At 34.0% G+C, this 16118-nt stretch overlaps 1 protein-coding gene across 1 annotated transcript in view; it reads right to left on the bottom strand.

Moving 5' to 3' along the window:
- DENND6A (DENN domain containing 6A) overlaps positions 1 to 16118 on the bottom strand; it is a 47669-nt gene that overhangs the window by 6341 nt on the left and 25210 nt on the right. Inside the window, exons 5-15 of the mRNA XM_069560618.1 lie at positions 15817 to 15897; positions 14627 to 14732; positions 13797 to 13876; positions 12674 to 12736; positions 11823 to 11878; positions 9190 to 9312; positions 8581 to 8676; positions 6466 to 6560; positions 1052 to 1117; positions 900 to 964; positions 242 to 331 (exon numbers count right to left, since the gene is read on the bottom strand). Coding sequence (XP_069416719.1) covers positions 242 to 331; positions 900 to 964; positions 1052 to 1117; positions 6466 to 6560; positions 8581 to 8676; positions 9190 to 9312; positions 11823 to 11878; positions 12674 to 12736; positions 13797 to 13876; positions 14627 to 14732; positions 15817 to 15897 — 921 coding nt within the window. The remainder of the gene's footprint in view (positions 1 to 241; positions 332 to 899; positions 965 to 1051; positions 1118 to 6465; positions 6561 to 8580; positions 8677 to 9189; positions 9313 to 11822; positions 11879 to 12673; positions 12737 to 13796; positions 13877 to 14626; positions 14733 to 15816; positions 15898 to 16118) is intronic.

Raw genomic sequence — 16118 nt, 5'->3', positions numbered from 1 at the left:
AAGTGTAATTAGCCACATTTTACACATAAAGAAATTGAGAGTCAAGGAGAGGAAGTGACTTACCAAAATTACACAATTAATTACCAGAACCAAGAGTCTGGGTGTCTTGCAAAGAACTCTATTTTAACCACTACACACATAAACCACCAAAACAACTTAAGATAAGTTTTTGGTGGATGGAAAAAACATCATGTATTCTTCAACAAGTCATTAAATTAAGCAAATACATATGCTAACTTACTAATGGAATGATGAAGCTTTGTGTCAGTTCCAAAAAATAGCGTCGGAGGATAACACTTTGAGCTTCAGAAGGACGCTTCTGTTGTATACCCTTAAAAGAGGAAAAAATGAGAACCTAGACTCTAGTGTCAGAGAATAGAAAATAATGATTATAGAAGCTTAGCTGATATAAAAATTTATGGATTTTTATTTGATATGAAAAAAATCTAGAGCTTCGTCTTGAAGTAATTTAATGTGAAACTCACTATGCAAAATCCTATTAAAAAATCCTTAGAACAAAATATAAGATATTCATCCCATCCTTTAAAATATTAGCTCACAATGACTATCTTTATTTCATACTTGCTGCATTAATATTATGTATTTTCCAAAAAAATGCTAACTATCCCAATTGTCAGGTACTAAGCTACCTCACAGTACAGTCCATAACTTTTTCACTATAATTCCTAAGTTTTCAGGGAGACTGGCAATAGTTGGTAGCTGAAGCCCCCATATTTCGGGCTCATAACTGCTGCTATATTAGTCTCCTGATTTTTATGAGGCATTCATTCAGAAGAGGGACCTCTTTTCACGTGATTGCACATAAAGCACATATTGCCTTACTGGATACTGCATACCTGAGTAAGAACATTTAAATTAATACATGAGCAAGTAATCACCTTCTGTAATTGTTTTATGATATCTTCGTCTCTATTTAGATATGGCTTATAAGAAGTATAAACTCCTAAGAAGTAAAGAAAAGAAAAGAAGGTAAGCAGTAGGACCCATTTACCCATATAGTATCTATTTAAAAATTAGTAAAAGTCAATACCAGGTTTAGAATCCAGAGTCTTTAGGTTCTTCAGTTTTTTCACTTTAACCTGTTTAGGTATTTCACCTGAAGGAAACATCATAAAGATTCTTGTAGTTATTTGAATTTCACATATCACAAAACTGGAATGTTCTAAGATAATGTTCTGATAATCCACTGGCTGTTATTTAATACTTATTAATCACTGATGTTGCAGCTAAGGTATTCTTGTTAACATCGATTGATATTTAAGAGTTTATTCCTAGTACTTTAAAACTGGATAAAACGAACACTGGGTTATAACAGCATTACAGAAACAATCTGTGTAAATTACATAAAATGGAGATTTGATTTCATTAATACAGATCATTACTTTAAAATTTCCCTTTTCATCACTCAACTTAAGCTTTAAAATCTTTTGTGCTAAGTATATGGAACATGACTAAAATAGCATTTTGAATATGGTGTCAGATATAATACCATTTAAGAGTAGACAGAATTGAAAGCAACTCCTAAATTAATATGCAGCTGTAGTATTCAAAGTTTTTTTTTTTCCTGGTACAGCCCCAGATTCCGCTTTTGCAGTGTAGAAACACTGCCACCAGGTGGCGACAGTGAAAGGCGCAACCACAAATCTGAGCCACAAGTGGACTCGACTCTGGATTACTGACCGGGGAATGCACAAAGGGGTATGACATAAACCCGAGTAAAGACAGAGGATAAAATGTGCCTTGTTGAATATTTCTCCTGGGTGGAAACACAATCTGAAGATATGTGCAGCAAGGAAAGAGAAGAAAGTCAGCTATTGAAGCTATCTGGAGGAGATAAAGACAGGAGACTTTGGAGACAGATTGAGAAAGAATACAAGAGTCCAGAAATATTCAGATTTCTGGAATGGTTTTGGTTCTTTAGCTCAGTTTTTACTTTATCAACTTATTCTACACATTCCCACATACTAATTCTTACGAGAATGTCTCTCATCTTGAGTCTTATCTTGTGGTTTTGCTTTTGGGGGTCAGAGGAGCTTTATAGAAATAAATATTTCTGTGCCTATCTTCTGTTTCCTTCTGCTCCAAATCACAAACGACTCTGCGATTCTTGTATCCACTAATGCCATTTATTATATATCATTTCCTGAAACTACCTGTGCACAAGGAGCCAAATATCAGGGAGGAGAATAATCCGGCAGTAGGTTTTACATATTCTTTGCATTCAGTAAGTTCTAGGTAGTAATGAAAATATAGAGTAATCCATATCAGCGTTGCTTTTATATTTAAGGGCAAAGACAAGAATATCACCTGTGCAGAATGTTCCACTAGCCACAATTCCCCTCTGATTCAAGGAACCTCATCAGATGCAAGATGTATACTGAACTCTAACCCTAGATACCATAATCCTTACACTGTAGTACACAACAGACATACAGAAAACTAGTCGTAAATATACACTGTCTATTGCCAAAAAAGGTTAAATGATATTTGTCAAATACGTCCGGAAAATAAAACAAGAATGCCAGAAAATGAACTAAAGTCTTACAATTATAGATGTTTATTTTAATTAAAAAATACTTATTCAATGTCTGTTATGTACAAGCACATAAAAGAGGGGCTTCACATTGTTAATAATGCATTGCACCTCTGTACATTTGCCTAAGAATCTTCTACATTTAGGTGAAATGGTTTACCTTTCATGAGATCATCAAACCCAATTTCTAGTTAGAAATTCAGCTTATAATTTGATCCAATATTCAGTAGTAGAATTACTTTCTCTTTGAGGAATACTTGTTAAGTGCCATTATCCTGGCATTAAGTTTCTTCATTTAATAGGATTTGGGTGAAATTAAAACTAGGTACAATCCATAAGGAGTAATCCCTTTATAACAGGAGGAATGATTCTTCTGCAGGATTAAAACTATGCACACATACATACACACATACACACACACACATATATATACATGTTTCTGATAAAGCTACAAGCTTCTGGGCCCAGGAGAGCAAAATCTCAGTTTCTCTATGCCTTCCCAGCTAACTGGACAGAACATACTTTTTCTGCAGTTTTACTGATCCACTTAGATAGTCTTGAATTTTCAAAGTTGGGATTCCAAGCAGACCTGTTAAGTTTTACAACCTCTGGAGAAATTTACAGTGGCCCTGGTCTCAAGATCAGTGGGCAGAAAGGAAAAATATTCTAAGAAATATACCCAATACACATAAATTAAAAGATAAATGGATTTTCATGAATGTGATATCAAAACCAAAGACAATGCAGGAAATATTGAGAAGCTGAACTTCATCACAGTTTAAAAGGTTTTGTGTATCAAAGGGTACTATCAAGAGAGTGAAAAGACAACCCACAGAACAGGAAAACATATTTACTTTTCTTTGTATCAATAATAATAATAATAAAGGACTATATACCAAATGGGATTTATTTAAGGAATATAAGGTTTCACATTTTAAAAAATCAATTCAATATACTTTATTATAAAGGACAAAAACCACATGATGATCTCCACAGATATAGAAAAAGCATTTAACATTTAACACCAATTCATTATACTCATTCTCAACAGAGTACGAACAGAAAGGCACTTCCTCAACCTGATGAAGGACATCTATGAAAAACCTACATCTAACATCATAATTACACCTGTATATTGAAAACTACAAAATGCTGCTGAGAAAAATTAGAGAATATCTAAACAACAAAGAGACATTCTAAGTTCCTGGACTGAAAAACTCAGTATCTTTAAGATGGCACTTCTCCCCCAAGTTGATTACATATTCCCTGTGTAACCAAATATATTCCTATCAAAAGGCCAGTTACCTTTTTGTTTTCTGCCCAGTGGGCAGAAATTGGCAAGGTTATCCTAAAATGTATATGGAAATGCAAATAGCCAAAATAGACCCAGAAGAGACAAAACTATTTTGAGAAAGAATAGTAAAGGTAGAAGATTTATATCTCCTGATGTCAAACCTTACTATAAAATTACAGTAATCAAGACGTACTGGTATAAAAATAAGATCAATGAAACAGAAACAAGAGCCCAGAAATAAACCTTATGTTTATGGCCAATCAATTTTCAAAAAAAGGTATCAATGCAATTCAATGGATAACGAAGTCTTTTCAACAAATGATGCTAAGACAACTTGATATCAATGTGCAAAAAAAAGATGATGTTATACCCTGAACCCCACATCATACAGAAACATTAACTTGGAGTGGTTCCTAAATATAAGCACACTAACACAATAACATTTTTAGAAGAAACACAGAAGAAAATCTTTATGACTTTAGGCCAGGCACAAGTTCTGAGATAAACATCAAAGGTAAATTCATAAAAGAAATAAAGAAAACTGATAAGCTAGACTTCATCAAGATAAAGTACTTTTGCACTTCCAAAGACATCATTGAGAAAACAAAACGAAAGTCAAATTCTGTGAGAAAACATCTGCAAATCACGTATCTGAGAAAAACCTGTGTCCACAATACATAAAGAGCTCTTACAACTAAAGAAGACAAAGAATCTAATTTTAAAATGGACAAAAGATTTACATCAACATTTCACAAATAAGATACACAGATGACTAATAAGTAGATGGAAAGATACTCAACATCAGTAGTCACTAGGAAAAAGCAAATTAAAGCCAGCATTTCAAACCCACTAGGAAAAAAAAAAGGAAGAGAGAATATCAAATGTTGGCAGGGATGTGACATGAAGAGACAGGAACCCTCATACACTGTTGGTTAAGAATGTAAAATGGTGGGCCACCGTGGGAAACAAGTTGGCATTTTCTTAAAAAGTTAAGCAGGCTCATCAGTTCATGCCACTTTACCAATGATCTTTGCAAAAGCTTCTTACATATAATACTAATATATACATAATATACTAATATATATATTAATATATATAATATACTAATTATATAATAATAATACTTACATCCCCAAAGATAGCCTTTTCTCATTGAAAAAGGACAATAAACAGTAGTCTACTCTGTTACAATTAATCAAATGGTCTAGATTAACAGGACTCAAATAAGAAAGTAAATATCAAGATTAAATTATGATAAAAACCAACTTTCCATATCTTCTCCCAGATAAGACTCTGGCCACTGCTGTGCTCTGAACCATCAGGCAGAACACTAATGAAACGTCAAAAGATCAAGACACTGACATTTCCAGAGTGCCTTGAGTCAAGTACTGTGTTTAATTCTCCCAGCAGACAAAGAATCCAAGGCTTAAAGGGCTGTTCTGCCTAAGGTCACACAGATGTGACTGTCAAGGGAAAGTCCTTTGCCCTTTCCCCTATTTCTTAAGGCTTCTAAGGATTTCAGTCTAAGATTGAGTCTAATATTTGTAAATAACAGGATTTAAAATGTTATTTCCTGACTCTAATACATTTATCAGATTTATTTATACTCCAGGAAGGATATTTTATAAAATAATCTAAATAATGTATTAAATATAATACCCATGAATACCAAAAGAAAAGTCTTTATAAGTAACATATCATAAAATCATTAAAAAGAACATTTTGGATAGCTCACATCTTAACTATTTGCATAGAAAATTCAAGAATGTCCAGTGAGAAAATGTCAGAGGTACCACTAAACTGTCATTTAGGTTAACAAAATTGCCAGTGGTTAGAATCTGTTTACTCATTTAATAAACATTCATTAAACATGAATGGAAAGGTACCATGGAAAGGTGGTGGTGGTTTAGCCGCTCAGTCGTGTCTGACCCTTGCTACCCCGTGGACTGTAACCTGCCAGGCTCCTCTGTCCATGGGATTCTCCAGGCAAGAATGCTAGAGTGGGTCGCCATTGCCTTCACCAGGGGATCTTCCCAACCCAGGAATCGAATCCCGGTCTCCTGCATTGCAGGCAGATTCTTTACTGACAGAGCTACAAGCGAAGCCCACAGAGAGGTACTATGTCTTTTTTTTTTTTTCAATGAAAGCACAACCTGTGGCCACTTCTTTAATCACTATCAGTACCACAAAAATGTATAATTCTTGTTTTCAATTCCTAGTTGAGAATTTTGTGTTAAACTGAGTAACTTGAACTTTCTTTAAGGTTTTATTCAAGCAATGTTGGGAAAATCTTATTTAATTGGGCCTATATTAATATATATATATAGATATAGATATATAAAAAGTAGCTCAAATTTTTGAGGTTTCATTTTGTTATAATTAATTCATGTAACACTGTAGGTGCATTTTTGGTAGGCGGATACGATGGCTTACACATTTAAGAACCTGTATATTTTAATTGGAAGTCATGCTCTCCTCCAAAGGCTTTTATTCCAGTTGCCTCAAAGAAGTTTGCCATCAACATAACTAAAAAGTAACCAAGCAATGAAAACAAACAGGAAGAAATAAACCTGCTCATCCACGTTACACACTGAAACAAGAACACCAAGAACTTTACCTGCAGGTTTAAGGTCTCCTATTCGAATAATGTGTGGCCAGTGCTGGAGTGTTTTTGCAAAAAAAGGGTTGGTTACTCCTAATATGACTGAGGGCCTACATAAAACAGAACAAAACCAGAGTCACCAAAAAACACATGTCCCATCAGTTTACAATTTATTTTGAGTGAACAATAGATTATCCTTTCCTTCACTGGTACTATGTATCAACTACATGCCAGACACTATTTTTGGCATGAGGTATATAAAGATGAAAAGACATGGTCTTTCTTAAACCACACAGGAAAAAGGGTATACATACCCAATTGTAATACCAGAAATTAGAATACAGTGAAGGTGATATAAAATGTACAAGGATTACAAAGGAGAAACTATGTCTGCCAGGGGATTAAAGGACAGATTCACTAAAACAATGACATGTGCACAGAGATATGAAAGATGAATAGGAGTTTTGTTTTGAAGTATAGTTGACATATAATAGTATATAAGTTATGACAGGAATTTTTTGTCAAGGGTATAAAAGAAAAAAAAGTGATACATGAGAATGAATAGTATGTGCAAAGACATGAAGTGAGATCATGGTCTACCTGTAAAACTACATATAGTTCAGCATTCTTAAAGCAAAAAGCTGGAAGCATGAACAGTATGAAATGAAAGCAGATGGGCAGATGCTAGCCAGATCACCAAGTACCAACTTTATATGCTAGGAAATTTAGATGTTATCTTGTAGGCAAACAGAAGCTACTAGAGAACCAAGTAGAGGAATGTTACATAAATAAAAATGTACTTACTAGAAAGATCACTTGGGTGGGGGATTTGGAAGATGCTCTACAAAAAGGGGAAGAAGTTTGGGGAAAAGAAACAGCAGATATGAAAAAGGCTAGAAATAGTAAGAGTAGGAAAAGAGCTTTGGAAAAAGATAACAAATTTATGAGAGATATTTTAGGATGTTGAACTGGCAGAATTTGGGTAAACTTTATGTGGAGCATATTAAAAAGGAGAAATTTACGACAATTCACGTTTTTGATAACTAAGTAAAAAGAAGTACCATTCCTGAAAATAGGAAGAGGCATGGAACTACGGGAGAAAATGAGGAGACAAAAAAGAACTCAGTTTGAACATGTTTAGTTTTGGGTACATTAAGATATCCAGGTGGCAACACAGTAAAAAACAACAAAAACAAAAACTTGGATAGAGGTTGAGACCTTGCAAAGATTTGAACTAGGAAGATAAATTTCAGTCATCATTATGTAGGTGTTAACAGAGTCTGTGGGTACAGATAAGATTGTTCAGAAAGCATTATCGGTCTGAAATCAGAACCCAGAACACAATACTGGAGAACACCAACATTTAAGGGGTTGGCAGAGGAAGAGAAGTCTGCAGAGAAGACTGAGCGCACCACCAGACAGTCAGGTGAGATGGCATCAAAGATTAAAGTGTTTTCAAGGTCAATGGATTGAATGTCATGAGAAAAGGGAAGGCAGGAAAAAACAGGGCAATAATGTGTCCACAGGTTCAAGGCAGTGAGAAGGGTCTTCTTAACTTCAGCAAAACCAACTTCAGCAGAGGCGAAGAAATCAACTTGCAATGAACTGAGAAGCAGCTAGGAAACCAAGAAGTGGAGACAGTAAATGGAAATTTTTATTGTTATTCTAGAAACTAGGCTATGAAAAAAAGGTGAGCAATAGAGCAAGAGCTAAGAGGGAAAGGCAAGATATTTTTTTTCCCCTTTTATAGACTGAGAAGAATTTTTATATGTTTGTATGGTGATTCAATGTGGACGGGGAAGGAAAAGGAAGTTACAGAGCAAGAAAAGATAACTGATACTATAAGAGGTCATGAAGTAAACAACAAAGATAGAACTAAAAGTACAGTTGGGTAGCTAGCTATTAATAACAATTATGGCTTCCACCAGGAAAGCAGATCATTCACAGAAAATAAGACACTGACTCTTGAAATGTGAAATTATCACCAGCCGCTCCTCAAAAGTACCTTTACAAAATCAATCTCGCAATAAGTTCAAATTTTAAACTTTTAAATTATTACCAAAAATAATTCTAAATGCTTTGGGTATAAAGGTTAATATTTGGTCAATAAAAGTTATTTTGTTTACTCACGGGGCTTGAGTACGGGTAGTATATTCTTTGAATTCACTATCATGAATAGTGAAATAAGGTCGAAAATCACTGAAGTACTTTAATGGAGAAATACAGCTGTGGAGCAAGAAACACATGTAAACCAAAGGACAGAAATCAAAGGTGCTACACAATAACTATAAAACCTCTGTACACAGAGTTTATCCCACTGCAATCACTTATCTGTTTCAATAAATGGTAAGCTTGTTTCAGGACAATGGCAATATGTAATTACCGAGTGGCTAAAATACAGAAAACACAATGGATTTAAGAGAAGTTGGGGTGAAATTCTGACTCTGTCATTCACTAACTAGATGCCTTTTACTAGACACTGACTGTTAGCACTACTGATATCTATCAGGTGCCAACTTTATGTGAGAGTATGAGCATGCCTATTATTCAGAAACAAAACAAAACGAAACATGGTTCCAGCCCTAATGGAGCCTGAATTAATTTTCTCATCAATAAACAGTGCTATAATGAGTACTACCTTCTCACAGGGTTATTGTGTAGATCGATGCAATGAGTGTGCAAACAATTACAGATGGTGAAGTGTTGTAATTATCACCACCAGGAACCAAATATACTCACTTAACAAGTGCCAATACAGTCTCTGAAGACTCTGATGGTGACGGTGCCATGACCACAAGGGGCTCACCCAGCAGCACCAGCTCCCAAAGCATCTGACTATGAAGGAAAACTGGGCAGAAACACCTGGAAGGTGTTTACACAGAAGAGACAGTCTTACTTATCCATCTAGGGTTTAAGTTCCTATATAGTGATTCTAAAAACTTCATATTGATACAATTCTTATAGCTATGTATACCTTGAACTGATATACAAATCCATTTACACAGAATATGGTGATGCATAGAGATATAAGTTCCTTTTATCCACATAAAATATATAGTGATTTTATTCCAATTTTTACAAAATTAAATGTAATATACTGGCACACAGAATGGCTAACAATAAAAACATACAAGATAATTATTAAATTACTATACCATACGGTACATCTAGTTTATCAATATTGCTTTGTTACATTTGAATTTAAGTATGTTGAAGGAAACAAGAAAAAATTAATTTTCTAAAGGATGTTTACTAGATGTACTTAATTTCAATGTCAATGCTTTCATCATTAAAGGATGGATGAAAAGAAATCACAATGGAGGGGGGTTCTAATGCCAAACAACAGAATGATTTCCTAGGAAGATCCTCTCCCTACAGAATGCTGCACATTTTTACAGTAGCCCTGGAATTAGACAGAAGCATATAGGAACACAACTCTGGTACATTACCTAGCCTAAGTTACATCTAGTAACTTTTACTAATATAGCAGTTTCCTCCTAGCCGGGTTAAAATTTTTCCTAGTAGATTAGAGGAAAATTACTTATCTATTTATAAAAATCACAACTGATCTACCTAGTTGAAAACATATACACACAAGAAAGAAAACAAAAAAAACACAAGTAACTTTTAAGTATAAAAATACAAAACAAATTTGTAGACTGGAAGTTAGGGAAAGTTAATTTTAACTACTCAAAGAAAAGATATGTGAAGGAAGAGCAAAAAAAAAAAACAAACCCCACAAAAATAAAAACAATACAAAAGGGAAAAGAATAACTTATCGATGGAGAAGGCTGGGGAATGCCAAACTAATGAAATGATCAAAGTGAGCATTATCAGTAAGAAGGCAAGCATTGGTTATCTACTGACCAAAGACAGAGAGCCTGCATCTAATCACAGGTAAACCCCAGACAAGCCTAAGCGGAGGGATTTCCTGTAAAATAACTGTCCTGTAATCCACAGGAATGTCAGGGCATGAAAGGAAGACTGAGGAAATGCTCCAGACTAAGAGAGACTGAAAACACACAACAACTAAATGCAACAGACAACTCTGAACGAGATATTATTGTGACAACTGGCGACATCTGAATGTGATCTCAGTAGTAGATGGTATTATTATTATTAATTTCCCAGTGTTTATGGCTGCACTGAGTCCTTATTTGTAGAAAATAGACAGTAAAGTATTAAGGGAAGATCAGGGCATCAAGTCTCCAACTGACTATAAATTGGTTCTAGGAAAAAAAAGTTTTCTGTACTGTATTGACCACTTTCCTGTAAATTTGTATTTCCAAATTATATATGGATGCATAAATTTTATATAAATAAATACATAAATTTTTGAAATAATCATGAGCTTACAGAAAAGTGGAATATATATAATTTATAATTTTTAAAATATATAATGTATATAATTATATATCACTTTTAAACAATAATTTATATATATAATTTTAAAATAAGCAAAGGAAAAATGGAAAAGACCTATATGAAAAACATCTGACCAACTAACTTTAATCGTGGGATGCCCTTAAGGCATCAAGTTGCAAACTAGTTTTTCTCTGAAGTATAGTAATATATTATTCAGTTCAGTCGCTCACTCATGTCCGACTCTTTGTGACCCCATGAACCACAGCACGCCAGGCCTCCCTGTCCATCACCAACTCCCAGAGTCCACCCAAACCCATGTCCATTGAGTTGGTGATGCCATCCAATCATCTCATCCTCTGTCGTCCCCTTCTCCTCCTGCCCTCAATATGTTATTAGTAAGGGCACAAACAGATAGGGAGTATAGTTACAAGATGAAGCACTCTCTGAAAGCTCTGTGTTGTACTAGTAATATCTGTTATACAAAGTAGTTTTTATTGAAAGGGAGATAAGTATTAAATATTGAAGAGACGAAACCTTTAATAGACACCAGTGGTATTAAGTTAACTGCAGTGTTAATTACTACAATGAGGACTTTGTAGGGAAATGACAGAGCTAAATGTCTAAAATGCTAAAATCTTTCTTTAGCACCACTTTTATATTCCCATTCTGGAGAATCATGCTTTATGCTCCCAATCTACCTGCAAGTCCCCCAAAAAGCCATCCCTGGGGAAAAAAAACTATTATTTACTGTTCTCACACCCAATCAAACAAAAAAAAAATTGTTTCTACCATGTAATACTGTGTCCATATACAAATTTCCTTAGGAGTCAAAGAAAATGATGTGCAGTCAGGAACGAATCATTGATTTACAACATGTGAAACATAATGACTGTTTTTTTCCAATTTTTCCCACATTTGATATAGGAACATTCATTTTCTAAAGAAATTAATAACAATATTATAGAGCAAATGTGACAAGGAATTTAACAAAATTTTTTATTCTTTACCTGAAAAGATCCACTTCATGAACAGTAGGTAAAATAACAGATATATGAGCATCTCCCTAGGAGATAAAAAAGACAAATAGACAAGATGTCATTGACATTTATAGAAACTGGTTTTTAAAATCTAACTCACAATCAGTAAGCCATGTTGCCCTCTGTCTTTTAGGATTCTCTCCCTCCAGAAGCAGCCACAAAGAGAATGGGTGTTATCAGTCTCCCCTAACACAGCAGAAGGTCAAGGATGACACAGATTCTACATATAAAGCATTAATCCAGTAGTCAGATGTCAGATTAATTTTCAACTGTATGAAATACTTCCATAATACTAGCTGGTATATACAACAGGCAAAATTAGTTTTCCTATTGTGCTCCATTTTCTTTTAATTCAAAGAACAAGGGAGTGCTAATACACCAGTTAAATAATTTCAAATGAAAAATTCATCCCCACCCACAAACAAATGTAACTGTGGGGGAAATGAAAGGCAATCGTAACTACAGAATCCTTTTGATTAAGTTTCCCCAAAACAGAAGTCTGTTGACCATTCTTCTAAGATTAGAGGTTTTGTTAGAATCAAACCTTGTTTAATCTTTTTCAAAAGATAGCTTTTTCCTTTTCCTCCCAATTACAGTATAAATTCTGAGTTCTCCAGTGTCTACCAGAGAAAGAACAACAACAAAAAAAATCAGAGCAACATTAGGATGTTTATTATCAATTCATTAAAAATTATTTAGTGGGATATTTCAGTGATATTCAGACATGTAACATAAATCTAAGAAATTCTAAATTTGCTAGTTGAAAATTTCTGCTAAAGAGACTATATATGCTGGATTATTCTACCACAGTACCATACTACCTGCTGAGTTAACTGCACTATTTGAGTTGTCCCAGGCTTGTCATGACATGTGGGAATCCGGACCTGAAAGAGAAGAAAATAACTCTGACTACAAAAGAATGACCTTTTTTTTAAACAGTAATTTGTGAGTGCCACTACAAGGAGGGATCAGAGCACTCAGTCTATCCTGAAGCTGAAAGGTATACTCAGCAATGCCTAAAAAGCCATGAAAATAAAACACTTTTGTCAGATTCAAAATAAAAGCTGTATTTATTTTCAGTCACAGCAGAAGGTAAGTGAACCAAGGTCTCCACATTCCCACACACACAGAAATCACCAACCCACTGAGAAGCAAATGTGCTGAAAAACAGAAAAGGACATCGACTACATACCGCTTCCTGCTTATTGTTCCAGTCTTTGCTTCCTTAATGCACACACACCCAAACACACCCTCTCAAGCTTGCCAAACTACAGGATATATCTCACAGGGAACCATGAGAACTCTCAACCCAGAGCAACTTTTGATTATTTAGGAGGGGGATAAAAACAGAACAGAAACGAGGACATCTGAAGAGAAAACATCGCCCAACTTGAAAATGAACGGCAAAAGCACTTAGAGCACATTTACGCAAACCCTGAGAACAAAATGTTACCTCATTATATTAAAAACAAAAACCACACAGCTTAACAGAGAACAATACCCAGACGGACATGTTAGCCTGAAATTACACATTAAAAAGATTTCATAAGACTGACAATCAATGGCTTTCCTGATTTCTTTTAAATTTTACTAACTCATACTCAATTCTACACGTGCTCTGCAATACCATCCATCTCTGGAGGACCACGAAGCTGTACAATTCTAGGAGGTGGCATTCACATTCACAAGTATTATTTAAGAATAACACCACCATCCTCACACTCTACAGGATGAAAACAGGACTGGTGACCTGTGGAGTTGCGTGACAAATAGTTTTGCGCAGCAGGATAAATTGTGGTATCTCTGTAATTCCTTACATCAATGACAAAGAAGTGAAAGCAGCCACAGACTGAATGTTATTAGGAAGGTAAAAACCAAAATGCATGTGTGAACTTCCTATAGTTCTTGAAAAAAAGAGACAAATGAAATACAAGCTATCATTACCTTCATTACTATCCCCATAATAGGCAGGTATAACGTTTTCCCTGGCACTGGTGCAGGCCATCGATCAACATCATTACAAGCTGAAAATAGAGTAAAATACTTCTTTAGTATAAGTGGAAATACTAAAATATAAAAAATGGAACATTAGAAATTAGAACTCCACTTTTGGGAGGGGGGTTCATGTTTGGGAACGCATGTAAGAATTAAAGATTTTAAAATTTAAAAAATAAAAAACTAAAAAAAAAAACTATACTCAATGAAAAAAAATAAAAATAAAAAATAAAAATCACTTTTCTTCAAAAAAAAAAGAAAGAACTCCACTTTTTGCTTTCTACATGGCAAAAAAAAAAAAAACACTGGGAAAGATGGAAGATAAATGGCAAAAGGACTGAAATAACATATTTCACAAGATACACACCAATGTTCTAGGATACAAATTGGCTAACACATGCTTTGAAGCGAATAGGTTTTAAAAGAAGTTTTCTTATTTATTACTACTAAAATCAGCTACAAAAGCACACAAGCTAGCAGAAGTCTTCTTTCTGTATCAAGTGACATAGGATTTCTGTTTAATAGTATTCTAAGTATCAGAACTGGCAACTCAATATTTGTTTATTATTATCTAAAAAATAAGCATCATCTGTATTTCAAAAGGAGATAATAAAAGATAGGGTCTGTGTTGTTTGTAGGTAAATATGCCAGAAGCATAGTTTTACATCTCTCCATCAGATAGCCCTCAAAATTCTTAACTGATCTTTTTTCACTCATTTCCAGTAAAAATTTTAAAACTCCTTTATAGAGGAACATAACTCATACAATGTTTAACTTACCTGCTTCCAAATAAGGTTCATTCTTCTCAAAATATTCTGGTGCTATCTGCTTGAGCACAGTGTGAAAAAAATGAATATAAGGTAGCTTGCTGATTAAAACCAAGGACTGCAAGGGAAAAAAAAAAAACAGTGTTTAATTTCCTTATGACTATAATTTAAGTTTGTCATTTCTTATGTAATCAATTACTAACAAGCCAAATTCAGCAAAAAGTGTGGATTTTAAAATAAAAAGGCTTTGACAGTAGATAGTTAAAAGGAAGATAAAACTAGAATGGCAGAACACTGAAGTTTAACCTCATTACTGAATTTTAAGAGCATAAAGACATAGTCACAGATTTTTCTGCTCTCCAGGAAAAAGAATTTCCTATAAACAAATCAGTACTGTGGATAATTTCAAAGCCTAGCTACTATTTTTGTCAGCAAAGCAATATTAGGAATTAGCCAGATAAACTCTTCCTAATAAAGAAAATGCAAATGATGATGCTTTTTCAAACTAAAACCTATGATTGTTATATTTTAGGGTTCAATGGTTTTAGCCACATTCTTAAAAATTGTCACTTTATAGTCTGTGATCACTTCAGATATAGATTATGCTGATTTTTAAAAAAATCTATTTTTCTTGAAAATTACTTTTCACCTTTCCACCAAGCATCAATACATGGCCAGGGCATGTTCTAGTTAAGTAGGTAACAGTGTGTCCCTCCCTGTTAGCTGGTATCAAACTGGAACTAACTGATATATATATATATATGTATATATATATATATAGACAAAAAAATTATACATTTAGAGTGGGAGCAGTAATGCCTAAGAGGTTGGTCAAGTATATTTAGTGGCTCTTTGAAAAAACATACTGCAGACTTTTATTCGTTGTAACTATATCACAATCTGTTCATTCTTTCCCTTACTCTAAAATGTGAAAATTAAACAGATTCTTCTGAGTTTTGAAAGTTTCATACAGTAACTGTAACTTACTGTCAGGAATCTAGCACATAGATAGCAGAAAGGCAAAATTCAATAGCAGTTAAAAATTTAAGGGCAGATGTCTACAATCTAAAAAAAAAAGATAAAATATAAATTCCAGTATGTTTAAAGATGAAATATGAAACTTTAAAGACTGTTCATTCTAATAATTTCTATTCTTCTAACCAGGATGTAAAAATGTTTCCACTAATGTATATGAAAATTACCTTCTGAAAATAGCCTCTTTTTAAACTTTTATCCCGAACTTGTCGAAAATACACATATCCATAAAAATAGGCAGGATCTTTCTATGAAAGAAGTGACAAATTAAAAACATACATATATATCAACTCTTTACTATTAATGGCAAGTTCCTTTATAAACTCAAACTGAGATACGAAGTATACACAAACAGCTAGTTATACTTTTCCACCAATGTAAACAACAATCATAATAACTGCCAGATAGAAACCTGATAACTTGCCCAAAGATGAAATAATTATAGCTTAATGTACAAAACTAACATACA

This window comes from Ovis canadensis, chromosome 19 (assembly GCF_042477335.2).
Source record: "Ovis canadensis isolate MfBH-ARS-UI-01 breed Bighorn chromosome 19, ARS-UI_OviCan_v2, whole genome shotgun sequence".
Lineage (NCBI taxonomy): Eukaryota > Metazoa > Chordata > Mammalia > Artiodactyla > Bovidae > Ovis > Ovis canadensis.
The sequence above is the reverse complement of the archived record's forward strand: the minus strand, read 5'-3'. Positions and strand labels throughout refer to the sequence as shown.